Raw genomic sequence first — 26490 nt, 5'->3', positions numbered from 1 at the left:
TCTCCATGTCCCCAGTCCTTTTTTTTTCCCTAGGGACGAGTGTGTGTTCCTTGTGTCTCACTCATTTCAGAATTCCCAGAATTCGGTGCAGATCCTAGCTCCACCCCCCTTCCCCCAGCAAGGGCTTCACAGAATCAAGCTGAATGCCAGCACTTCTGGGCCTCCTAGGGCCGGAGCTCCTCAGCCCAGAGGGTGCGTCAGCTCTGGGCATATCTGAAGGAGGGCCTGAAACTGTAGGGTGTGCTCTCTGCCCACCTCAGTTCCTGAATTTCCTCCATTAAGCAGCCCCCTCCTCTGAGTCTGGGGTGGGGGTGGAGGCTGAGGGCAGTGTTATGTGCAGGGCTACCCAGGCATGGGGGTTCCCCAAGGCAGTTGAGGGCAAGGAGATGGCTCCAGGCCTTAGCCAAAGCCCTGCCACCGTCTATCATGAGGGCTAAAAACACAACCCAGTGGTCCTAGTGGCCTCTGGGGTTCAGGGAAGGTAGCATGGAGGACAAGGCCAAACCCCACCCCCCCACACCTTCCCCTGGCACCCTGGAGTTCAGGGCCTTTGTTTCGGCCTCTGTTCTGCCAGGGTTAGCTCTGACTTTGGGCCAAAGCTTCCCCTCTCAGGGTCTGGGTCTCCTTCATCACAAGAAAGACCCTCTCCAGCTCCATCATGTTCTAAATGCTGACTCTATATGGTGTCAGGGTACAGAGAATCAGGGGACAGGAAGACTAAGGGGTGAGAGTGCACTGGAATGTGGGAGGTAGGAGAAATTTTTACTGCCTTAAGCACATTCCTGCCTATCCCTGCTCCCTTCTTTGCCCATACACACAGAGGCTGGCCACACCAGAGAACAGAAAAGGAAAAAGTTTATTGAAAACTATATACAGTTGGTCCAGCTCCTACCATGGGCTGCAATCTCAGCCAGTCCCTCCCACACCTTAGGCAGTGTCTTGGCCCCTCATGGGGAGGGATGGGGCTAGGCCTAGGGCCCAGACTCCCTTGGGTGGCTTGGCAGCTGGAGCCCACCGTGGATCTTTGTAAATTTACAACTCTAAATGGCCTGAAGGTAGTGGGCAGGGGACAGGGAATGGATCCCTGCCTGATCTAGTCACAGCCTTGATAGGGGAACACTATTCTGAAACTTGGGCCCAAGTAGGGCCCAGCTAAGTTGTCCGGAAGTCCTGACTGCTCCTCTCACAGGCCTTCCTAGACATGGAGGCAAACAGCCTCCCTACGACCCCACCCCATGTAGCAGGCCGCATGGGCTTCATGGGCTTGACTGGGGACACCAGGTACCCTTCCTCCCAACATTGACTCAGGGTCCGGAGCTCCTGGAGAACTCCCCAAGCAGAGGACTTGGGGTTGAGGGGTGAGCGTTGGGGAGGTCACAGCTCCCAGCCCAGAACTGGAGCCTCCTGGGGTCAGGGCAGCCGTGGGGTCAGGGTGTCCCGCTGTAGGAATAGTCTGCTTTATTGTGCATCACCAGCCGGTCATCCACGAAGTAGAAGCTGTCAGACTGGGTCTCATACGGGTGGCGGATCATCTCGCTGACTGCAAGAGAGGCCCAGCCAGGCCGGGCAAAGGTCAGGAGCTTGAGTCCCGCCACTGCAGGGGCTTCAGGACTGGGGTACAGGGACAGCCAAACAGCCTGAAATATCCCCAGCCTCTTTCTCTACAGATGATATGGGAATGGTGGCAGACACAGAAGAGCTCCAGGGTGGGGAGAAATGGGATCAGACCCACAAGTCCCCCTCCCTCCCGCAGCTCAGTCTCCAGACGCCCCCACTTCCCCACTCCCAGAAGACCCTGCCCGCGCACTCAGCTCCTCGGAGAGAGGGGGGAAGTCGTAAATGTGCTCGCAGGTGTTCTTGCTGCTGGGGATGCAGAAGCCAAAGTGGAAGTCGAAGCTTTTGAGTAGCTGGTTGCGGAAGTAGTGCCTCTCGATCATGCGGAAGTTGTTGACAGGCTTGTCTCCCACTGTGAACTCCACCCTGAGCAAGAAAAGGAGGCAGGGCTAAGTCTGTCCTTGAAGTCAGCTAGCCAGCCAGGCTCAGGACAGGCCACCCCTACGAGAGGCTGAGAAGGGCCCACTCACACCCTCTCCCTCACCCCCACCACCACCCATAGCCCAGCGACTCACGTGGCTCCCACCTGCCTCAGGCGGAGGAAGGCAGGCGTGAACTGGTAGCGGACAAAGCGCCCAGCATTGGGGTCCAGGTCCCGCCGGTTGATGGGCAACCGTTCTGCAATGTACCCCAGCTGGGGCTCAGTGGGCTTCAGGCTGGGCCCTTGTCCACCCAGGGTTCTACCCTTGGGTCCCCATCTATCTGATTTTTTTTTAACTCCCCAAGAAATTCCGGGGCACACTGAGGGCTCAGACCATTGGCCAAATAGTGCCACCTAGGGGTTCTAGGTCTGCATGTTCCCAATCGCCACTGCGCTTCCCCGGGCCACAGGATGCTGAGGCCTGGGACCCGTAGGACTGCAGTTCCCAGAGAGCCCTGCAGAGGGCAGGTTGGCAGGGACCGAAGGGGTAGGGCTGACCTCGCAAGATGTCCAGCCTCAGAAACATATGGGAAGGAAAAGAAAGGGCCCCCCTGCCTGCAGACTCCTGAGAATGCTGGGGTCCAAGCCCCAGCTCTGTGGACTCCTCTGTGGCCCAAGGATTCCCTGGGCAGCCCACTCCGCAGCTCGTATCTGCCTCCCCATCAATGGCCCACCCAGCCCACTCACCTGAGACTGGGGGCTTCTTGATTTCAAAGAGGACAGTGCCTGAGTCCATGTCCCGAATCTTAAACCTGACGAAGTCGATCTTGTAGATATTCTCCTCAGGGGAGCAGAGGTAGTCTAGGGGAAACAGGCAGCTGAGCAAGGAAGGGGCCGCAAAGCCCCTGCTGCCAGGTCAGCTTGTGTGGGACCCCAGAGTAGCTACCATCTTCTCATCCCTGGGATCACTGCCCTCTGGAAAGAGGGACCTCAGTCCCTGCCCTTGGGGTACACCCCCAGTGTGGAAGAGATATAACTCCGCCATGGGGATCTAACAGGGGATAAGGAGTGCCATCCTAGTGGTCTCTGGGGGCCAGGGAAGGGCAGGGCAGAGAAGGGTAGAGGACAAGGCCACCTCCTGAACACTCTCTCTCCCACTCTGGAGTTGAGGGTCCTCATTCTGGCCTCCGCTCTGCCAAGGCTGGCTAGATGACTAGGTATCCAGCCTGGTGGGAGCCTCTCCTCTCATATGGGAACAACTTCCTGCAGTCTGACCTGTCTCTTCTACTGCGACTCAATGTATCAACTTCTCTGGTACCCTGCCTTTGAGAACCACACTGTAAAGGGGGCCACACAGCTCTGTCTTGGGAGAGTCACTGTCCTTCTCTGGAAGATACTCCTACCCTCACCCCACAGCTGCCCCTGGCATGACATCTACATGTATCAGGTGAGGCTGATGCTGAGGGGACTTTCCCTGATATGGGTGGGGCTGGGGCAGGTGAACAACCCCTTCCCTATTCCTCCTCTCCTCCCAACCCCCTCCTCTCAGTAAGAAGCTTACACCAGCCCAGCTCCCTTAAGCAGCTTAACCAAAGCTCTGCTGACTCAAGCCCAGAGCCTGGGATATGGCAGGTGGGAGGAGGCCAACTTTGCTCTCATCCTTTGTTGATCTCCAAATGGGAGGAAGTCTTAGCAAGCAGAGGGAACCCCCTTAGAGGTCATTTACGCAGCCCTGGCTATGAGCCACCACCATGGAGAAAGTAGTCCTGGACCCCCATAGAGAAGAACACAGGCTAGGCCAGGAGGAGGGTGTGGCAGGTGCAGCAGTGGGTGTGGAAGGGGTAAGGGGAGTCCTCAGGCCCAGGAAGGGAACCAAGAACAGTGGGAGGCCCTGCCTGAGGAAGCTCAGGGAGCTACAGGGCCTGATCTAACCCTCACAGCTCTTGCAGCAGCAACTTCAAGTGCTCAGGGAGGCCCTGGCAACAAAAAGAGCTGAGAGGTGCAGGGAGGGACTCGTGCTGTCAGCCTGCACAGCATCACATCCTCCCCTGGTGGCCCACAGAGGCCCGGAAATCACCCTCCAGGCCCCTGGGCCACCTCCTATTCCTCTGGGGCAGGAACAGGAAGTGAATATAAAGTCATTTTCTCTTCCCCAGGCCTGCTTCTTCCCCAAGCCTGACGCTGTCCCCTCCAAGAAGCCCTCCTGGCAGCCATCTGGTACCCTGGGGCCCAGCATGGACTTTATACAGCTTGGGGAAGAGGCAGGGCCCTGAGTCTACTACAGCCCACATGTGGGGTGGGGAGAGAATGGAAGTGGGCAACCCCTATCTCACCCCATTCACCCTATTTTCACAGAAAGTAAGCACCAGTATAAAGACATAGAAAGAAGGTACAGAGCATAGGGAACGGAGGTGGCAGAGTGGGGAGCAGGATCCCAGTGCCCAACTCCCAGATCCCTATAAGGCCTTCTCTTCTCCCATTCTCCAACTTTTGGAGCCTCTCTCATTTGGGAACAACTTCCTGCAGTCTAACCTCAGTCTCTTCTACTGCAAACTCAATCTATCAACCTCTCTGTCCTTAGAAGAAGTGAGGAACGCGGATGTCTATGGCTCAGAACACCACGGCCACTCCTTCTCTTCTAGAAAGGATGAGGCCTGGGACCCAGGGTCAGGTCAGAATAAGGGGCAGAGTGGCCAAGGGCTCAGAACACAACTGCTCTATTCCTCTCAGCCACAAATAGCTTCCTAAGCTGGATTCAGGGCCCAGTAATCTGGGAACAGCAAACCTCAGACCTGCATGATTAGGGTCAGAAGAGACCAGGCAAGGGGTGCCAGGGTGGAAATCCCTGGAACTCTGTTCTCAATTCCTGCACAGGAAGGGGTTCTCATGAAGCCCTTTCCTCTACTTACCCTTCACAGATGCCCCATCTCTAAGGGCTATGAATTTCCTCCAAATTAGGAGACAAATGGTGGTACATGAGCTGGAAGCTCCCTCTAGTTGCAAAATAAACCCCCAAAGTTACTCAGGACTCAGTCAGTCTGAGAAAGTTCTGCCCCAGAGCTAAGCTGAATCCTAAATGCTGCTATTGCAAATTGTAGCCCAACTGGCTTCAACATCAGCCTGGTCCAGCCTCCCTCTCTCCATCGATGCCTGCTTGGGCAAGGGAGCTCAGTACTCTGGGGGCCCAGCTAAGAATGGCTGCTGCCTAGCTCAGTAAGGAGAGAGGAATTGGCCCCCAGGGACCCAGGAGCACAGGCTCAAGGCTGTCTCCCCTCCACAGCTCTGTCTAGGAGTCCGGTGTTCTGCTGCTTTGGAAGCTCTAGGGCTCAGGTCCACTCCAATACATGCCCCCCATACCCACAGAGAGGCCCCCCCAACAGTTATTCTCACAAAGGGGGCCAGGGCAGGTTGCTGGTGAATGTGGCCAAGGGGGAGAGCCACTGTCTCTCCATGCACCTTTCATCCTTTGAGGCTCATCCAAAGCCTCTGCTATGAGGTTTCCTAGCCCTCGTTCCCTGCCTATGATGACCCCCTCCCCTGCCCTGAAAGCCAAGTTGTTTGACTCCAGGCAGCAGCTATGAGCAGCCCTGTAGGGCCCAAAAATACTACTGATCAAAGAGCCCAATGTACACAGCATGCATAGATGCCAAGCACTGTACAGAATCAGAGGACTTATCTTCACAATAATCTTACGAGATAGGTATCATTATCCCCATTTTACAGATGAAAAGACATGCTCAGAGAGGTGAGGTTACTTGCCCAAGGTCACACAGACAATTATATGGCAGAGTTGGAACTCCAACCCAGGCAGTCCAGCTCAGAAACTCTTAACCACAGTGGAGACCAAGCCTCCCTTGATGACAGAGCCTCCAGAAGAGGACAGGTGCTAGTCCAGGCTTGGAGGGACATTATGCCACTCCCCATGAGAGGAACCACAGCCAACACACTAAAGCTGCCTGCTCAGTTTCTTTCCCGGGGAAGAAAATGGCCCAAGTCTTCCTGGAGGATCAGGGTGAGGGTATTAATGGTTGGGGAGACATGAAGAGTCTGAATGCCTCCCAAGTAACTCAGCCTCCACCTAGCCTCCAGCGTGGGGGCTGAGGACAGGCTGCACTCAGCCCCTCTCCTCATTAGTGCAGGGACGGGCCTCAAAGCGCTCTGGAGACTCCACAGCTACAGGGCTATGGTTGCAGCTGCTGCCGCACGTACCTCCACGCTGGGAAAAGGGGACGGGCCCCTGGAAAAGGAAGGAATAAATCTCGAAAGGGAGAAGAAGGAGGCACAGAGAGAGATCAAGGGAAGGGGGTACACAGAGATCTCAGACCTGGCGGCAGAAGGGAGAGCAGGGGACACAGGAGAGGGGACTCGGTGGGGGAGGGGAGGCGGGAAAGGGGGCGGGGGCCAGGGCTTGGCGCGCCGGGAGGGCCCCTCGCACCCTCTCCCCTTCCCACCCGCGGGCGGCGCTCCCTAGCGGGTGCTCACCACCGGTGATCCGCTGCAGCCCCAGCACGTCCTCCGGCCCGATCGGCTGCTTCCTCTGCAGCGGCCCCGGCCTGGGCCCTGGGCCTGCGTCCGGCTCCGACTCGGACCCAGATTCGGATTCCGCAGGCGGCTGTGGTATGGGGGCCACGCTCGGGCCCGAGGGCCCCGGAGCGGGCTCCGTCCCCGTCCCGGCCCCACCGCCGCCCTTCTTCACCTTCATGGCCTTGCGGGGCCGCGGCTCGCCTGCTGCTGCCGCCGCTGCCTGCGCCGGCTGGAGCCGGGGGAAGGGGGAGCATCCGCAGCCCCGCCCCCGGCCGGGGCCCCAGGTACTGCCCCGCCCCGGCCCCGCCCCTGGGGTGGGCCCTGCGCTGATCCCGCCCGCCGCCCGGCCCAACCCTCCCGAAATGCGGCGGACGCAGGGGATGGGAGTCGGGGTATCCTGCCCTGGGCTTCATTCTGTTTTTCTAACACTTTCTTGTACTGGTACTAGTGGGGTCCTGACTACCTCTCCGCTTACTCATGGTGTTCCAGCCTTTCTGCCCGTGAGTTCCAGGCTCAGGGTCTCTGCTTGGATGGTCTTCCCCAGATGGCCTCTTTTCTCCTAGTTACAGCTCAAATGTCATCTGCTCAAAGGGCCTCCCTCACACCCAGTCTGAAGTCCTTCCCCCTCAGTCACTATCTGACCAGCCTGTTTTTGTCTTTCTAATGCATTATGTGAAATTATTTTTATTTGTCCGCTGACTCTTCCCCCTGAAAGCTCAGCTCTGTGAAAGCACTGGTCCTGCCTACTTTGTTCTCTGTAGGACCCCTGTACCTAGCAGAAGGCTCCCTGCAGCTGGTGCTCAAGACTTTTTTTTTTTTTTTTTTTTTTTTTTTTTTGACCTGATGAATTAGTATCTCAGGTAAAAAGCAGATGCTAACAGCCTTGGGCAATCCAGCTAGGAAGGGCACATGGCCACGTGGAAGCAAAGTGGACCTGTGGGCACAGGAGGACAAACACCAGGAAACTTACTTATTACGCGTGAATGCAGAAAGAGTAGAGCTCAGACTTTGTATCATTCCAATTCATATTCAGTCAGTATTTATTAAGAGCCTACTATACGCCAGACACTTTACATGCTGATCACATTTAATCCTCACAACCATCTTGTAAGGGAGACATCATCAGTGCCATTTGAACAAATGAAAAACTGAGGCTCAGAGAGATTCAATACCTTATCCAAAGCTCTCCAGACAATAAGTGCAAAAACAAGGATTTGAATTCAGGACTGTTTGATTCCAAATCTGGAACTTTCTGGAACCTCTCTCACACACACACACACACACACACACACACACACACACACACACACACAAAAAACACCATGTCCTGAGCTGCTGCCTCCTGGACTCCCGCCAGACTGTACCTGACAGACAAAGCCAACTAGGAGGGAGGGGAGTGAGGGAGAAGGTCCCACAGGTGACCAATGCCTGGCCCCTTCATGACAGCAGGGGCTAGGGCTGTCCCACAGGGACTAGAGAGAGGTGTGGAAGGGAGGGACTTTCCCATAATGCTCCCTCCTCTCAGTGCACAAGTGTGCTATGTTGAGAAATGGGGCAAAAGAACAAACAGTCCTTGCCACAGAGGGAGATAGGCAGCAGCCTTATCAAACAAGATAAGGAGACCCGGATGATGTGCCTTTTGAGGCCCCTGGTGGTGGAGGAGGATTGAGCCAGGTGAATGGGAAAGGAAGAAAAGATGAACCCATCTTGGAGTGTTGTACTTTGGTTGCTGGAGAGCCAACAGTGGAGACTGGAGACAAATATTTAAGTCATTCCGGCAGGCCCCATGTACGTGCCTCTCAATCTAACACCGCCCACCTTGGCCAGAAAGGAAGGCTTCCTATGGAGGTGCTGCCCTGCTCAGTCTGTCTTCTCAGGCTTTCTCCAGGACTTGTGGGTCTCCAGGAAGATCTTGACCAGGGACAGGAGGATGGGCACAGCCATAGGCAGGAAGAGTGGGATGTAGATGGCAAACTTCTGGTCATCAGGGAAATAAAGGAGGTGGAGGAGTGACGGGTCAAAGAAGGCAAGCTCAGAGGATGTCACAGCTTCCTGGCTGGCGACAAAGGCAGATGCCAGGTGCCCAGAGGCCAACTCTTCTGCCGACTTCTGGACGGCAGCTACAGCCTTGTATACCTAGGAAGGAGAAGGGACAAGAGGGTATACCAGTAAGTCCTAGGCATTGGTGGAAAGGGTGCTGGGCCTTACTGTGCCTTCCATCTACCAAGGAAGATGCCTGGAGTTCATCCAGGATCTATGGAAGTCTTTCTACAGGGATATGGTTTATTTTCCTAGGGTCAGCTTGAAACCTCGCACTCTCATCTGCACTCCTGCTTGGGGGCTGGTACTGCCGTCTAGAGGAAGGCTGGGACACTAAAGATGGCAAGCCCACACATACCGTGGACCTCAGAGGCTCTCTGGTCTCCCCACACTCTGGCCCTCTCTGGCTACTCCAGTCCCAAGCTGCAGAATCCATCCCCTGCCTGCTTACCTCAGATGCCACGTCGTCCTTAATGACAATGTTGCTGATCTTGCCCAGAAGCTGCGCCAGGGAGGTAAGGGTGGTGGTGGCTGTGGCCAGGTTCTCCACTGACCGAGCCCAGAGCAGCCGGTCTAGCTCCCAGGTCATTAGCCCTTCACTCGTAGGCCCTGAAAGCAGGCATTTTGGAGGCACCTGGGGCTGAGCAATCCCAAAGAGCAACCTGTAGGAACATCGGAGTAAGATCAAGGTGGCTGAGACCACAAGGCGGGAGATCATGGCTAAGATTTCTCAAATATCTGTCCTGAGCCAGTGATTTTCAATCTTACCCAGAACCATAGGGGTTAAAGGGAAGTACCTCAGGGTCTTGGGGGCATAAGGGGCAACACCAAACAAGTTGGCCCCAAACGCTGCTGCAACAGGTGTTTCTGCTTTTACCTGTTTTTACATTAGATTTCCAAGATCTTGTTTTTTAAAAAAAGGTTCCATGGCTAAAATACTTCTGATAACACCAACTCAGTTTAATCCTTTCACCTTTTCTACCCTCTCTTTGAACAAATGGGGCCAATGGGACTTAGCATTAAGGGATGATCCAGGACTGCCTTTGCCAAGGCACATGTGCTGTGCTTCTCTAAGCCTGCATCCGTGAGAGACACTGCTAGTCAATCAGAAGAATACTCTTTCCTAATGAGCCCAGATACAGCCTTAGAATCCTCAACACAGAGCCTCAGGCAGCCACTCTCAATCCATCAGGCAGCGTAAGAATTAACAGCTATTTTCTTAAGCAGCCCTAATCACACTCCATGGACCTGACATTCATGAGTCTATTTTTCTTAAAACTGGTTTTGCTGGCTGGGCACAGTGGCTCACGCCTGTAATCCCAGCACTTTGGGAGGCCTAAGCGGGTGGATCATGAGGTCAGGAGTTCAAGACCAGCCTGGCCAAGATGGTGAAACCCCGTTTCTACTAAAATTACAAAAAATTAGCCAGGTGTGGTGGCGGGTGCCTGTAGTCCCAGCTACTCAGGAGGCTGAGGCAGAGAATTGCTTGAACCCGGGAGGTGGAGGTTGCAGTGAGCCAAAATGGCATCACTGCACTCCGGCCTGGGCAACAGAGCAAGACTCCGTCTCAAAAAAAAAAAAAAATGATTTTGTCACCTACTAGTCCTTCTTAGAAGGATGATGGGATCCTTAGAAACTTTTCTTGGTTTCCCTGGGGCTCTAGGCAAGGCCAAGATATCCCTGCCAGGTAAGACTTGATTCCACTTTGCAATTCCCCTCTACACCCAAGGAGACTATGTCCCCAAGTGGATCATCCAGGACCTCACCGCAACTGTGCCAGGAACACCTCCATCACTCGCACCATGTCCACCTCGACTCTCACTGGCAGCACTGAGGCATTATAGGTTTTGGAGTCAACATTATATACCTGAAAGGGGGAATGAGATTGCCACAACGTCATACCAGGCCCTTGCACAGCTCTGCCCTAGGCACTCTGGAGAGAAAAGGAAAACATATTCTGTGCTCTTTAGAAGCTATAAACCTCATGGTATAGCTAATATTTTTTGAGTACCTACTACGGAGAGCATTAAATACATTATCCCAATTACCCCCTTGAAAGTCCTGTAGAACATATTTTTTTCTTATCCCATTTTAGAATTCTCCCCCATGAGAAACTTCCAGTCTAACAAGGGAGACAAGGCTCCCAACCTTGCAAGACTCCCACAAATAAGGCGAAGATCTAAGATGGACACAGAATGATCCTAGGTAAGGGCAAAGGGTCACAGTATAGAAAACACTGGCGGAAACAAAAGTGGGGCCGGCAGAAGAGGGGCATGAGCACATAGCACCCTCACCTTCCTGGTGCCTGCCCCTCCCACAGGCTGGGCCATGGAGGACACCAGAAGGAAAACAGAAGGAACACAGTTTCAGGGACACCTGCCTGTCCCAGAAGCATGGGCTCTGGGGTCTGCGTAGTGTGACTATTACCATAATGCCACCCCAGCGGGGACTATGGAAGGCATTGGTGGCCACTGGAGCGCCATCCTTGTCCTGAATGTACAGCGGTGAGTGTGCAAGCTCAGGCACGTAGAGCAGAAAGTTGAGCACAGGGTACAAGGAGGCAGCACTGGATCCTGTGGTATAAAGACAAGGGAAAGCAGAATATCAAAACATGCTGGACCTGGACCTTAGTCCCAGGTCGGCCTCTAACTTGCTGGTCACTCACTCTGGGACTGATTCCCCAACTAACAATCATTAGGATATCCTCCTGTCCAGGGTGTCTCTAGTAAAGGGCTTCAGAATGTTCTCCTGAGATGTGCCATACCGATGGAAACATAGTCCTTAGCTCCAAAACACCCCCGAATTCTCCCTCCTCAAAGGCCCCTTGACTGTCTACGACAGCTTTCTTGGCCACTCCCACAATGTACCCATATTACTACAGATAGTTTTATGCAAACCAGAAATCTGACCTTATGTCAGTTCCCTGCTTAATATCCCTCAATCACTAGCCACCCATATCAGGTTAAAGTTCAAACTCCTTAACATGGTCCTTTATGATCTGGCTCCTGCCTGCCTAACCAGCTTCATCTTTGGTCACTCACTCACATTTCAGCCACACTAAACTACTCTGAGCTTCCTGAATGCCTAAGCTCTCTCACTTGTCTGCATCTAAGCTCACAGTTCCCTTTGCCTGAAATGCCCTTCTTTTCTCTACTCAGCACTGTCATAAGGTAGTCCCTCAGTCAATGTTTGCTGAATGAATAAATGAACGGAGGAATTTTCTAAGGCCTCATATGCCACCCCCTCACAATCCTTGGGCCACACTAGCCTGCCTCTGGTATCTGAGATTCCACAATTAGATATACTCACTTTGGTTTGCCTGTGTTACAGTTCTTAGTCACACCTCCTCTTCCTAGTTTCCACCCGAAAAATGAAAAACTATAATACTAGCTTCAAGGTTATTCAACCTCAATCAGCAGAACTGTCAATTCAAATTCTGCCCTCAAGTACTTTTGCTGTTGTCTTTCCTATGTGTGTGACAGCCTCTCTCCTAGATGGCTTTTAGGGAGATAGACCCAGCCTAGTCATTCATTTGTAAAAAGTGCTAGGAATCACGTTTAATAAATGCTTTTGGATATGATAGGTGTGAAGATGGAGATATCAACAGAGCATCATGAAAAAGGAACCTAGGGCTCAGGCATAGTGGCTCACGCCTATAATCCCAGCATTTTAGGGGGCTGGGGTGGGAAGATCACTTGAGGGGAGTTCAAGACCAGCATGGGCAACATAATGAGATCCTGTCTCTAAAAAAAATTTTGAAAATTAGCCAAGTGTAGTGGCACATACCTATAGTTCTAGCTACTCGAGAGGCTGAGGTGGGAGGACCACTTGAGTCCAGGAGTTGGAGGCTGCAGTGAGCTATGACTGTGCCACTGCACTTTAGACTGGGCAACAGACCAAGGCCTTGTCTCAAAAAAAGAAAAAAAGGAGCCTCAATCTCCACAGTCTCCTCGGACCAACCCAACCTGGGAACCATCACTGTATATAATCCACCTCCAACTCCCGTCCCCCACCCAGCTGAGCCGTCAGGGTCCCTCCCTAGCCTGGCAGAAAAGAAAGACCCTCATCCTTAGGTGCTCACCCAGCCGGGACTCCACTGGGTTGATGACATGGGGGAGGCTGTGCATGTCCAAATAGTAGCTGGAGGAAGCTGAGTCAAAGCGGGGATTCACCCCCAACATTGCATAGTAAAGAATCTGTAGAGCAAACAGGGAGTGGTTACTTTGTTTAGATTTATATTCTACTTTCTCCCAAAAAAGATTTGAGGTGCCTTTAAAAAGACACAATCAGGACAAGGCAACATATAAGAGACAAAATCAGGGCCGAGAGAAAATAATTGCAGAAGAAAATAGCAAAGCCAAGGGTAAAGTGAATAAACTAAATACGTGCTTTAAAAATCACGTATTTTACCAGGTTTCCTAACAGTCTACACAAAGAGAGAAACAAAGAACAGCATAATTCAGTGTCTACAAGATCAAATCAAGCCAGTTATTCAGAAGCAATTACTCCCACTAGGAAGACCTGATAAAAATTTCTCCCACGTGTTTTCCCTACAAGGAGACAGCGTGATACAGAAAGCTACATTCTTCACATCTTTTTTTTCTGAGATGGAGTCTCACTCTGTTGCCAGGCTGGAGTGCAGTGGCACAATCTTGGCTCACTGCAAACTCCACCTCCCGGGTTCAAGCAATTCTCCTGCCTCAGCCTCCCGAGTAGCTGGGACTAAAGGTACGTGCCACCATGCCCAGCTAATTTTTATCTTTGTAGAGACGGGGTTTCACCATGTTGGCCAGGATGGTCTTGATCTCCTAACCTCGTGATCCGCCTGCCTCAGCCTCCCAAAGTGCTGGGATTACAGGCGTGAGCCGCCGCACCCGGCCCTTCACATCTTTATTGTTACTACAATAACAAATTTCAGGAAGCATTTTTCTAAAAACTAAATTCCTTAAGAATGGCTCTGCTGGGCTCCATCACTCACACCTGTAATCCCAGCACTTTGGGAGGCCAAGGCAGGTGGATCACGAGGTCAAAAGATCGAGACCATCCTGGCCAACGTGGCGAAACCCCATCTCTACTAAAATACAAAAATCAGCTGGGCAAAGATCGAGACCATCCTGGCCAACGTGGTGAAACCCCGTCTCTACTAAAATACAAAAATCAGCTGGGCATGGTGGCACGCACCTGTAATCCCAGCTACTCAGGAGGCTGAGTGAGGAGAATCGCTTGAACCTGGGAGGCGGAGGTTGCAGTGAGCTGGGATCACACCACTGCACTCCAGCCTGGTAATAGAACAAGACTCTGTCTCAAAAAAAAAAGATGGGTCATGGCATTAACATCTAAGCACAATTGGTGAGTACAGGTCTAGAGGGAGCTATAGGAAGGTGGTTTGTTAACAAGCACTGACAAACTCTCTCAATAGGACGCCAAGGAAGTAAAGACACCAGAATCTGCCCTCAATGGATGGATGGAAACAGACAAGGGCACACACGCACCCCCAGTACCCACCCTTATGACACTCACATACATATACACACAGGAAATTCCTAGCAAATCAGCAAGCTCTAAGAGATGGAGGAACAGACTGCACTTGTAAATATGTATAGACATTGAAAAGGACTCCTCAACTTGCTCCCGGTCTCACCTGAGAGTCCACAGAGAAGTTGCCAGCGGCACTGAGGGCATTCAGGAAAGGTTGCACATAGCGCCGGACAGCCCCCTCAATGTCCCAGTGGACATCATGGGACTTGGGGTCTGGGTTGAGTAAACTGAAGGTGATCTCATAGCCTACAGAAACAGGAGTCAGAGAAGTCAGAGGCTCTTGTGGATCAAAGAAGAGGGGCAGCCTGTACTCCCAGCTGAGCTGAACTTGTTTCTCCTCTGGAATGGGGCTGCTTTCCATCATGGAACCAAAAGGAGGACAAAACTGGGATGAGGAACACTGAGTAAGAAAAAGCTGCTGGGCGCTGTGGCTCATGTCTGTAATCCCAGCACTTTGGGAGACTGAGGCAGACGGATCACTTGAGGCCAGCACTTCAAGACCAGCCTGGCCATCATGGAGAAACCCCATCTCTACTGAAAATACAAGTATCGGCCGGGTGTGGTGGCTCACGCTGTAATCCCAGCACTTCGGGAGGCCGAGGCAGGCAGATCATTTGAGGTTGGGATTTCAAGACCAGCCTGGTCAACATGGTGAAACCCCGTCTCTACTAAAAATACAAAAATTAGCTAGGCATGGTGGTGGGCGCCTGTAATCCCAACTATTCAGGAGGCTGGGGCAGGGGAATCGCTTGAACCTGGGATGCGGAGGTTGCAGTGAGACAAGATCACGTCACTGCACTCCAGCCTGGACGACAGGAGGCGCCGTCTCAAAAAAAATAAAATAAAAATAAAAATACAAGAATTAGCCAGACATGGTAGCATGCAGCTGTAATCCTACTCAGGAAACTGAGGAGTGAGAATCGCTTGAACGTGGGAAGCAGAGGTTGTGGTGAGCCAAGATCACGCCACTGCACTCCAGTCTGGGCAACAGAGCAAGACTCTGTCTCAAAAAATAAAATAAAATAAATAGGCCAGGTGTGGTGGCTCACACTTGTAATCCCAGCACTTTGGGAAGCCGAGGCGGGCAGATCACGAGGTCAGGAGATCGAGACCATCCTAGCTAACACGGTGAAACCCTGTCTCTACTAAAAATACAAAAAAATTAGCCAGGAGTGGTGGCGGGCACCTGTAGTCCCAGCTACTTGGGAGGCTGAGGCAGGAGAATGGCGTGAGGCTACCCGGGAGGCGGAGCTTGCAGTGAGCCGAGATAGCGCCACTGCACTCAGCCCAGGCAACAGAGAGAGACTCCGTCTCAAAATAAATAACTAAATAAAATAATAATAATAATAACATAAAATAAATAAGAAAAAAATTGAGACTAGAGAAGAAAGGAGAAAGAAGTTGGCATGCAGATTTCCCTCCTGCCCCATGTAATTCATTTCCTCTCCCTTCATGTGGCAGAGCCTGGTGCCCTACCCAAGCTGGACTTGAGAGGCCGCCTCTTCTCAGCGCTCCACTTGTCCTCTGGAAGGTGGTCAGCCAGAGCAGCAGCAAGCACATCCTCAGTCAAAGACATGGCCTGGGCCACCTGGACTATGCGGCGGCCAATGATGTTAAAGGCCTCCCGGTGCATTATCCCCCGCACCACTGCTGTCCTCTTGGGCCCAATGTAGCTCATCATGTCCTGTGGGGGTGAGCAAGAGACAGAATGCCCACGGCTCAGAAAAGAAAGCCAAAAAGCACCCTGGCTCCTACTGTTCCGAATCTGCCCCTTTGCCAATGACCAACAGGTTTGCACCTCTCTTGAGATTCATGAGCTATTAACTCAGCATTTCTGAGCTATGAGTATATATTGAGTATTTTCATTTGTCTCCGTTCTCTTCTTTTTCCCAGTTGACATGGGTCCAGGCAGCATCTAACTCTTCAGGGGCTGGTAAAATGGTGAAATGGAAACTCAGAGATGGCATGCTGAGCAAGAAAAGCGGAATAAACAGACAACTGGAGAGTCTGATATAAAAATGGCACATGGCAAAGAAACAAGTATTCATAATAGCATTATTTCTAACAGTAAAACCTAGAAATAATCCAAATGTCCATTAGCAATAGAATGGGTAAATTATGTTTATGTTTATACAATGATACATAGATTCAACTACATAATTATGGATGATTCTCTCACCAGGCTCTGCCACATGAAGGGAATAAAATAAAAGTGGCAGAGGAACATGTGTTATAAGCCACCATTTATATAAATTCAAAAATGTAAAATTAAATACATTGTTTACAGAGATACAGCATATGTGATCAAACTCTAAGGAAAAGCAAGAAAATTACAAACACAAAATCTGGTTGCCTTGGGCCAAAAGGGAATGGAGTATAACCATGGAAGTACACACCGTGCTACTGCACTGCAGTTTGTGAGCTGGGGGTGGGGATGGGGGCGTTCATTAACATTTTCTTTAGTGCTTTTATAAAAATTAAATACTTGATTATAAATTTTCTTTTTGAGACAGAGTCTCACTCTGTCGCCCAGGCTGGAGTGCAGTGGCACTATCTTGGCTCATTGCAACCTCCACCTCCTGGGTTCAAGTGATTCTCCTGCCTCAGCCTCTCGAGTAGCTGGGACTACAGGCACCCACCACCACGCCCGGCTAATTTTTGTATTTTTAGTAGAAATGGGGTTTCACCATGTTGACCAGGCTGGTCTCAAACTCCTGACCTCAAGTGATCCGCCTGCCTCGGCCTCCCAAAGTGCTGGGATTACAGGCATGTGCCACCGCACCCGGCCGATTCTTGTATTGTTAGTAGAGATGGGGAGTGCAATGGCATGATATTAGCTCACTGCAACCTCCACCTCCCAGGCTCAAGTGCTCCCCCTGCCTCAGCCTCCAAAAGTAACAGGGACTACCACATCCAGCTAATTTTTTTTATTTTTTGTAGAGATGGGGTTTTGCCATGTTGCCCAGGCTGGTCTTGAACCCCTGAGTTCAAGCAAACTGCCCGCCTCGGCCTCCCAAAGTGCTGGGATTACAGTGTGAGCCACCAGACCCAGCCAGCATTCTTTATTAAAAATATGTGGAGGACGGGTGCGGTGGCTCACGCCTGTAATCTCAGCACTCTGGGGGGCCAAGGCAGGTAGATCACAAGGTCAGGAGTTCGAGACCAGCCTGACCAACGTGGTGAAACCCCATTTCTACTAAAAATACATTACATGGCACATGCCTGTAATCCCAGCTATTCAGGAGGTTGAGGCAGGAGAATCACTTGAACCTGGGAGGCGGAGGCTGCAGTGAGCCGAGATCCCGCCACTGTACTCCAGCCTAGGCAACAGAGCAAGACTCCGTCTCAAAAAAAAAAAAAATTTTTTTTTTGGAGAGTTTTCTGTAGCAAATGGAAGAAATGGGTAGCAATGATGCAAGAAGGAGGTGACCCAGGAGTCCACGAGCTGAAGGGATAAGGCAAAGTTGCAGCCTCTCTGTTACCTTACCTGGGGAAGAAGTGAGGAGTGTTCAGATATCACGTACACAGTCAGGGAGCCCTCCGCTTGTTCCTGAGGCTCATCTAACATGGCTTCTGCCTCTGGGGGCAAGAACAGGTGGTACACCAAGAGCAAAACACCATTCCATCTCCCCCCAGCCCCACAGAATGCCTAACCCACCCCTTCACTCACATTCAGCTGACACAGTGGTCAGGCTTGGGTAAGCCAATCAACCTCTCTGGCCCTCAGTGGACTGGGCTGAATCCCACAGTTCCTCATTCCCAGCATTCCAAGAGAGGTTTTGGAAGTAAGCCAAAGCATGGGAACTATGCACTTAGAGATCAGAAGGAAAAAGAGGGCTTCACATTAAAATGGTGTGCTCATCCCTTCCCATACCTTGCACACTGCCCGATGACAGGGCCTCCTCCTCATGGTCCAAAGCCCTCCGATAGGCCTTCTGGAAACGGCATTTGATTTTCATTTTGTCTGGGAGGGATAAGAAGTAGCACGATGAAAAGGGCAAGCATCACGCCTCTGCCCACCTTCCCAGACCTAACACTGTCCAGCATCTGAGGACAGCAAGATGGCTGTTTACAGAAAAAGACCAAGCAGCTGCAGCCAACTCTAATGATTTCTGCATAGATGATATCAAACACATGACACCCATTTCGCCCATCTGCCGCAGCTCTTGCCTTCACCTCTGCACACGCTGGTCCCTCAGCTTGAAACGTCTTCCCACTGGGAAATCTATTTCAATAGTCATTACATTAATAGGCAAAAGGAGAAAAACTGTATGGTCATTCCAATCACTGCCCCAAAATAATTAAATTCAGTGAATGTTCCTGATAAAAAACAAAATACACAGGCTGGGCACGGTGGCTCATGCTTGTAATCCCAGCAATTTGGGAGGCCAAGGCAGGCGGATCCCTTGATCTCATGAGTTGGAGATCAGCCTGGGCAATATGATGAAACCCCAACTCTACAAAAAATACAAAAATTAGCCAGGTATGTGCCAGACACTGTGGCTCACACCTGTAATCCCAGCACTTTGGGAGGCCAAGGCAGGTGGATCACCTGAGGTCAGGAGTTTGAGACCAGCCTGGCCAACGTGATGAAACCCCATCTCTACCAAAAATACAAAAAATTAGCTGGGTGTGGTGGCAGGCGCCTGTAATCCCAGCTACTCGGGAAGCTCAGGCAAGAGAATAACTTGAACCCAGAAGGCGGAGGCTGCAGTGAGCCGAGATCACACCATTGCACTCCAGCCTGGGCAACAAGAGCGAAACTCCATCTCAAAAAAAAAAAAAAAAAAAAAGGCAGTTATGGTGGTGCACACCTGTAGTCCCAACTACTTGGGAGGTTGAGGTGGGAGGATGACTTGAGACTGGGAGGCAGAGATTGCAGTGACCTGAGATGGCACCACTGCACTCCAGCCAGGGTAATAGAACCAGACCTTGTCTCAAAAAAATAAAAAATAAAAAACCACACACTTAATGACAAAATATTAAACATAATTCTATAAAGTTAGTAATAAAACAAGGATGCCTGCTATCTCCTCTATTCTCATTGTTATTCAGTATTGTTCTTTCTAAAGTTCTTGACCAATGTAATATGTGAAGAGAAAGAAAACTTAAAAGTATTGGAAAGAAACAGATAAAATGGCCACTTTGAAGTAGCATAATTATTTCTCAAGAAAATCAGAGAACCAACTGAAAAACTATTAGAACTAGCAAGTTCAATAAGATGACTAGATACAAGAATATGCAAGAATCAATACCCGCATAAATACCAGCAATATCCAATTAGAAACATCTTTTAAAACCTCAATCACATTAACAATAAAGTATAAAAATACCCAGGAATAAATGTATAAAACTATAAGAAGAAAACTTCAAAGACTTTACTGAAGGACATAAAATATCTGAACAAAATGGAAAAGCATACAAGGCCCCTAGATGAATATTATAAAGATGTCATATTATAAAGACTATTATAAAGATGTCAACTCTCCCCAAATTAATATGTACATGTAAGGCAATCCTGAAGGGATTTTTTTTGCCTCCTGAAACTTGACAAGCTAAACCTAAAATTTATTGAAAAAGTTCCTCTTTTCTTTATAAAAGAATTCCAGGTCATACATTTCTTCCAGAAAGAAGAAATGACAGAATTGTAAAAGTCACTAATTTGGCCAGGTGTGGTGGCTGATGCCTGTAATTCCAGCACTTTAGGGTCTGAGGTGGGAAGATTGCTTAAGCCTAGGAGTTTGAGACCAGCTCGGGGAACACAGTGAGACCCCGTCTCTACAAAAAATTTAAAAACTAGCTGGGGCCAGGTGCACTGGCTCACGCTTGTAATCCCAGCACTTTAGGAGGCCAAGACAGGCGGACTGCTCGAGGCCAGGAGTTCAAGACCAGCCTGGCCACCACGGTGAAACCCCGTTTCTACTAAAATTACAAAAATTAGCCAGGCATGGTGTCTGTGCACCTGTAGTCCTAGCTACTCAGGAGGCTGAGGCAGGAGAATCTACTTGAACCCGGGAGGCGGAGGATGCAGTGAGCTGAGATTGCGCCACTGCACTCCAGCCTGGGTGACAGAGTGAGACTCTGTCTCAAAATAAATAAATAAATAAATAAACAAATTAAATTAAATAAATAAAAAATTAGCTGGGCACAGTGGCACATTCTCGTAGTCTCAGCTACTTGGGAGCTTGAGAGCTTGAGGTAAGAGGACCACTTGAACCCAGGAGTTCAAGGTTACAGTGAGCTATGATTGGGCCACTGCACTTCAGCCTGAGTGTCAGACCCTATCTCAAAAAAAAAAAAAGGACCCCTTGTCTACTTTTTCTTTTCTTTTCTTTTTTTTTGTTTTTTTTGGTTTTTTTTTTGAGATGGAATCTGGCTCTGTTGCCCAGACTGGAGAACAACAGTGGGATCCCGGCTCACTGCAACATCCGCCTCCCCATTTCAAGCAATTCTCCTACCTCAGCCTTCCAAGTAGCTGGGATTACAGGCATGTGCCACCACACCCAGCTAATTTTTGTATTTTTAGTAGAGACAGGGTTTTCCCATGTTGAGCAGGCTGGTCTTGAACTCCTGACCTTAAGTGATTTACCCGCCTCAGCCTCCCAAAGTGCTGGGATTACAGGCGTGAGCCACCGCGCCCGGCCTACCTTTTTTTTTTTTTTTTTTTTTTTGAGACAGAGTCTCGTTCTGTCTCCCAGGCTGGAATGCAGTGGCACAATCTTGGCTCAATGAAACCTCTGTCTCCTAGGTTCAAGCAATTCTCCTGTCTTGGACTCCAGAGTAGCTGGGACTACAGGCACACACCACCACACCCAGCGAATTTGTGTATGTTTAGTGGAGAAGGGGTTTCACTACATTGCCCAGGCTGGTCTGAAACTCCTGACCTCAAATGATCCACCGCCTTGGCCTCCCAAAGTTCTGAGATTACAGGCGTGAGCCACTGTGCCTGGCCACACACCAGTAGTCCTACCTACTTGGGAGGCTGAGGTGGGAGGTCTGATTGAGCCTAGGATTTCAAGGCTGCAGTAAGCTATGATTGAGCCACTGCACAGCAGTCTGGGTGACAGAGTGAGACCCTGTCTCTAAAAAAAATAAAAATTAAAAAAAGCATTATCTTGTGACTGCTAATGAAATGGATTCCATGATCAAATAGATGCTAAAAATATGTAAAAGGTTGATGAGAAACTCTAAAACATAGAGATCAGGCTGACAATACCTGAACTCACTACATAATCTTTGCATCACCCAAAATGGAACAACTAGCCATTAAGTGCTTCAGGATACAACACAATAGGAAGTACACTGCACCACCTACAATGTATTCTCATCCAAAAAATTGAACCTGGCTTTAATCAAACCACTAGATCTAACTCCCAGTTTATAAGAAATATGGATGCTAGAGGAATGAGTTAAATTAAACTGTGAGGAAGCTACTCGCCAAATCCCAAATGTGAGATGTTCTATAAAACAAATGACCTGGTTTCTCCAACAAATCAATGGTGTGAAAGAAATGTATGGGGGTAGGGTGGGGGGAGCTGACATAAAATAAAAGTGACAAAAAGACAAATGCAACTTATTGATCCTGATGGAATAAACCATCTGTGAAAGGATACCTTGGAGATAACTGGAGAGATCTAAATACAGACTGAGAATTAGGTGATATTAAGGAATCACTGCTAACTTAGTTAGGTGTGACAATGGTAGTCATGTTTAAAAAAAGAAACAAAAAACCTTCAATGGCTTCCCTTCTTATCTAGAATAAAAGCCTAGAATGCAAATTCTCACAGTGATCTACCAGGCCCTAAGTGATTCAGCCCCCTTCTACTGTTCTGGTTTTATTGCATTTCCTCTTTCTCTCTTCCTCATTCACTCCAGTGAAGCCACAAGGAGATTCTCACTGCTCCTGAAAGGTACAACACTTGCTCTTAACTCAGGACCTTAGACATGCTTTTCCCTCTGCCAAGATGCTCTTCCCCCAGATATCTGCACAGTCTATTCCCTCGCCTTTTAGGTATTTACTCGAATGTCCTCTTTTCAATGAGACCTCCCTTGTCCACCCTATCTAAAACTGCAATCCCCTCCCATTCCTCAAGAAAATTCCCTCTCCTCCTGTCCTGCTCTATTTTTCTTCTATCACCATCTAACATACATTTGACTTACTTGTCTTTTTTTCTTTTTTTTTTTTGAGATGGAGTCTTTGTCACCCAGGCTGGAGTGCAGTGGTGGGATCTTGGCTCACTGCAACTTCCACCTCACAGGTTCAAGCGATTCTCCTGCCTCAGCCTCCCAAGTAGCTGGGATTACAGGCGCCCGCCACCACGCCCGGCTAATTTTTGTATTTTTAGTAGAGATGGGGTTTCACCATGTTAGCCGGGCTGGTCTCAAACTCCTGATCTCAAGTGATCTGCCTGCCTCAGCCTCCCAAAGTGCTGGGATTACAGGTGTGAGCTACCACATCCAGCTTTGTCTTTTTTATTGTCTTCTTCTTGTCTGTTTTGTTCACTGCTATATCTCTAGTAACTAGAACTGTATCTGACATAGCTACAAAGTAAATACTTGTTGAATAAATGAACAACGCTATTACTATTTCCGTCTAACAGATGAGGAAACCAAGGTTTAGAGAAGTTAACGACCTTACTCAAATTTACACAAATAAGTGGCAGAATAAGGCTTGAATTCCAGCTCTCTGATCCCAGATTCTATACTCTTGGTCACCCTTTATACGTGTTGCCTATACTATACGTTTACAGTATACCCATATTACTGAACACTGTGTTATCAAATATGAAGAAATCCATGATAAACTGAAAACAATCAAATTTCAAACTAACTTGTGAGGGATAGTCCAATTTTTGTTTAGAAAACAAGAAGTTTGGCTGGGCATGGTGGCTCACGCCTGTAATCCCAGCACTTTGGGAGGCCGAGGCTGGTGGATCACTGGAGGTCAGGAGTTTGAGACCAGCCTAGCCAACATGGTGAAACCCCGTATCTACTAAAAATGCAAAAAATTAGCTGGGCGTGGTGGCAGGCGCCTGTAATCCCAGCTACTTCAGAGGCTGAGGCAGAAGAATCGTTTGAACCCAGGAGGCAGAGGTTGCAGTGAGCCAAAATCGTGCCATTGCGCTCCAGCCTGGGCAACAAGAGCGAAACTCCATCTCAAAAAAAAAGAAAAAAGAAAGAAAACCAGAAGTTTGTGCGTGTACAGAGGCTGAACCATACGAAATATCATTTTTTTAAAAAAATGTTTTAACCAGCCGGGTGCGGTGGCTCACACTTGTAATCCCAGCACTTTGGGAGGCTGATCACTTGAGCCCAGGAGCTCGAGACCAGCCTGGGCAACATGGTAAAACCCTATCTCTACTAAAAATACCAAAACAAATCAGCTGGGTGTGATGGTGTGCGGCTGTAGTCCCAGCTATTAAGGCAGGTGGGCTGAGATGGGAGGATCGCTTGAGCCCAATAGGTCAAGGCTGCAGTGGGCCCTGATCGTGCCACCATACTCCAGCCTGGGCAACAAAGAGAGACCCTTTCTCAAAAAAAAAAAAAAGAAAGAAAAGTTTTCACCAAGGCTAAAGAACTAAAAAAGTAAATGGCACACAGATGCCTCATGCTCTAGACTCAGCCCAAATCTCCAGTCATTCCCAGTCTTTCACTACACATTCCAGTAAGGCAAAACTGCTCATAGGTCCCCCAATATGCTGATTCACCCCGCCACACTTTCACACAGGAGTATAGTTTGTTGGTTAAAAGCTTGAACACTGGAATCAGTCAGGCCTGGATTTAAATCCCAGTTCCATCTCTTACTAGCTGTGTGACCTTGCACAAGTTAAATTCTCTAAGGCTCAGTTTCTTCATTTATAAAATGGGAATCATATCATTAGAAAGGATTAAATGAGGCAACACATATAAAATGCTTCACCTAGTTTCTGGCACACAGCGAGCAACAACTATCAGCTATCCTTATACTGTCTCATGCTATTAACTTTGCCTGAAATTCTCTCCCTCCCTTTCCCATTTAACCTAAATTCCTACACATCCTTTAAAAATCCGACTTAAGAATTACATCTCTCAAAACTTTCTCTGCCTTTCTTTCCTCCCAGATGGTTAATACTCTTTACTAAGTGCAATCTCTGTTTCTTGTATACTTCTACTGTAATTTATTTTATCTTTCTCCCCTACCTATGAACATCTTGAAACCATTATCAATTTCTTATTCATTCCTAAATTCTTGGTACCTAAAAAAAAGTACCCCAGTAAAGTGTTTAATGTTAAACTGAATAGGGGCTGGGCGCGGTGGCTCACGCCTGTAATCCCAACACTTTGGGAGGCTGAGGCATGCGGATCACCTGAAGTCAGGAGTTCGAGAGCAGCATGGCCAACATGGCATAACCCCGTCTCTACTAAAAATACAAAAATTAGCTGGGCGTAGTGTCGCGCGCCTGTAATCCCAGCTACTCGGGTGGCTGGTGCAGAAGAATCGCTTGAACCCAGGAGGCAGAGGTTGCAGTGAGCCAAGATGGCGCCGCTGCACTCCAGCCTGGGCGACAGAGCGAAGCTCCGTCTCAAAATATAATAAATAAATAAACAAACAAACTAAATAGGGCCTATATGCAAATCCAATTTAATTTCAAACTCTGTGTTCTTTCCACTATATCCCACCTCTTCCCCTATACCCTGATGGGCATCAACTGCTTCCGATTAGGTAGCCTGTCTTACGAGTAAAATTGCTATTTAGTGACTGTGAATTTGAAAGTAGTTTTTTTCTGACCAAACACACTGTTCATTCAGAGAGGTCTTTCAACAGTAAGTTTTTAACTGCGTTTATGGTACACCCCCGCTCCTCCCACCCAACTCAGCTCTGAACTGAGCTCAGACGCGAAAAGCAGCCCTGATCCCCAGTAACTCACATTTCAGAGGAATCTCTCTTTCATGCACAACGGTGAAGGGCAGCTTCTCCTGGTCGTCCAGGGGCACTGACTCCCGCGTAAACACGACAGTGACAGGCACCATGAGGCGGAGCTACAGGAAGGAGCATCAGGGCCGTCACTGAGTCTCCACCTTGCCGGGGGGGCTGTCCCCCGACCCTCCCGCACAGCAGTCTCACCTGAAGGGCATTCAGGCCACTGATCTGGGAGTAAGGCAACGAGGCCCGGTAGGTCTCCGTGGTCTTCCACCAGAGCGGTAGCCCCAGCACGATGGCCACCGCAGCGAAGAAGAGGGCGGCGCGCTTGCCCCGGGCCACCTCTGAGGGCATGGGGAACCGACTGAGGCGCTGGAAACGGGCTAGGGTACCGGCCCCATCCCCGACGCGGAGAAGCCCCAACCACCGGCCTCCAGGGGCCCGCGTTCATTGGGATCTCCATGCGAAGGGACCCGGCCCAAGCCTGAAGGGAATCTCGTCTGAAGAGACCCCCGAGCCCCCCGTCCGCGGGACCTCTCGCACACCACAATCCCCACCCCTGCTATTCCTCCCTTGCCATCAGCTAGCTGCAGGCCCCCCACCCGAAGCCCACCGCACCTAGGTCTGTAGCCGCAGCCCCGGCGGCCGCCATGCTAGCTTCCGGCTGCTCCGGCCACCGTGGGGGCAGAGCTTCGTGAGCCTCACCCAATCGGAATCTCTGCAACGAGGGGGCAGGACGGCGGCGGTGATCGGGGCCAATCGCGAGCGCTACTCCAGACCCGCAGGCGGGAGCAAGCGGGCGAGGGGTGGGAGGGCTCCGCTGGGAGCTTCGCTGGGGATCTGAAAGGAAGTCACCCGGGCGCGGAGGGACAGCCTAGGGGCCGTGCGGGTTTCGGCGCTGCTGGAACGAAGTTCCCCGCTTCCCTGTAGAACACACTTCTAGCCCCGCAATCAAGAGCGCAACCTCTGCGGTCCTTAAATACTAGCTGGGCAACTACAGGCAGCTCCGAAGCTCATCTGAAAATGGAGATATTTACAGAAATGAGGCCGTTCTTGTAAGGAGCCTGGCACACGGAAAGCCCTCAACGTCAACTGTCACGGTCTTATTATCCTTATCGTAGAACTCCTCTTAGGGTGCCCTCTCCTCAAAGCCTCAAACACGGAGGTAGCAAGCTAGTATGTTTTAGCACAATTGGCTCTCTCGCTATTTTAAAATACGTTTTAATTCATTTCCAACTTGGAAAACTCAGAATACTTCACTTAAAAATCTTGAAAAGTCATGAGCCCAGACTCTAGATGCTGATCACTGCGGTTCAAATCCTGGCTTCATCACTTATTAGGTGAGTGATCGTGAGAAGATCGTTCTGTGCCTCTCTGTGCCTGTTTTCTCTATTAAAATAGGGATGATAGTAATAGTACCTACTTTACAGAGTTGTATGAAATGTGTCAGTACATATAAAGTGATTAGAACAGGGTTGGTGCTATGTGCAAGCTATTTTTGTTATTATAAAGT

General features: G+C 49.9%; 2 protein-coding genes across 2 annotated transcripts; both read right to left on the bottom strand.

The window, feature by feature from the left end:
• Positions 1 to 838: 838 nt before the first annotated feature.
• On the bottom strand, positions 839 to 6758 carry UNC119 (unc-119 lipid binding chaperone). The gene is made up of 5 exons (XM_001145903.8): positions 6458 to 6758; positions 2723 to 2836; positions 2130 to 2232; positions 1808 to 1980; positions 839 to 1540 (listed from the first exon to the last, which is right to left on the bottom strand). Exons 1-5 carry the CDS (start codon positions 6675 to 6677, stop codon positions 1428 to 1430), a joined length of 723 nt encoding a protein of 240 aa, XP_001145903.1. The 5' UTR covers positions 6678 to 6758; the 3' UTR covers positions 839 to 1427.
• A 748-nt stretch (positions 6759 to 7506) lies between these two features.
• On the bottom strand, positions 7507 to 26103 carry PIGS (phosphatidylinositol glycan anchor biosynthesis class S). Its single transcript, XM_511797.7, has 12 exons — positions 25596 to 26103; positions 25182 to 25321; positions 24985 to 25096; positions 17952 to 18041; positions 17565 to 17656; positions 15554 to 15761; positions 14181 to 14323; positions 12621 to 12735; positions 10967 to 11112; positions 10306 to 10406; positions 8991 to 9201; positions 7507 to 8635 (listed from the first exon to the last, which is right to left on the bottom strand). Exons 1-12 carry the CDS (start codon positions 25627 to 25629, stop codon positions 8360 to 8362), a joined length of 1668 nt encoding a protein of 555 aa, XP_511797.2. The 5' UTR covers positions 25630 to 26103; the 3' UTR covers positions 7507 to 8359.
• Between the last annotated feature and the right edge of the window lie 387 nt (positions 26104 to 26490).

The sequence above is a fragment of the Pan troglodytes genome, chromosome 19 (assembly GCF_028858775.2).
Source record: "Pan troglodytes isolate AG18354 chromosome 19, NHGRI_mPanTro3-v2.0_pri, whole genome shotgun sequence".
Lineage (NCBI taxonomy): Eukaryota > Metazoa > Chordata > Mammalia > Primates > Hominidae > Pan > Pan troglodytes.
The sequence above is the reverse complement of the archived record's forward strand: the minus strand, read 5'-3'. Positions and strand labels throughout refer to the sequence as shown.

What these genes read in the sequence shown, in the direction of transcription:
- UNC119 (XM_001145903.8), bottom strand. Translation starts at nt 6,677, where the DNA reads ATGAAGGTGAAGAAGGGCGGCGGTGGGGCCGGGACGGGGACGGAGCCC. An exon ending in GCTGCAGCGGATCACCGGTG is followed by an intron (nt 2,837 to 6,457) that starts GTGAGCACCCGC and finishes TGTTTCCCCTAG; the next exon opens with ACTACCTCTGCTCCCCTGAG. An exon ending in CTGAGGCAGGTGGGAGCCAC is followed by an intron (nt 1,981 to 2,129) that starts GTGAGTCGCTGG and finishes TTTCTTGCTCAG; the next exon opens with GGTGGAGTTCACAGTGGGAG.
- PIGS (XM_511797.7), bottom strand. Translation starts at nt 25,629, where the DNA reads ATGGCGGCCGCCGGGGCTGCGGCTACAGACCTAG. An exon ending in GGCTGCGGCTACAGACCTAG is followed by an intron (nt 25,322 to 25,595) that starts GTGCGGTGGGCT and finishes CCATGCCCTCAG; the next exon opens with AGGTGGCCCGGGGCAAGCGC. An exon ending in GTGTTCCTGGCACAGTTGCG is followed by an intron (nt 9,202 to 10,305) that starts GTGAGGTCCTGG and finishes ATGTTCCTACAG; the next exon opens with GTTGCTCTTTGGGATTGCTC.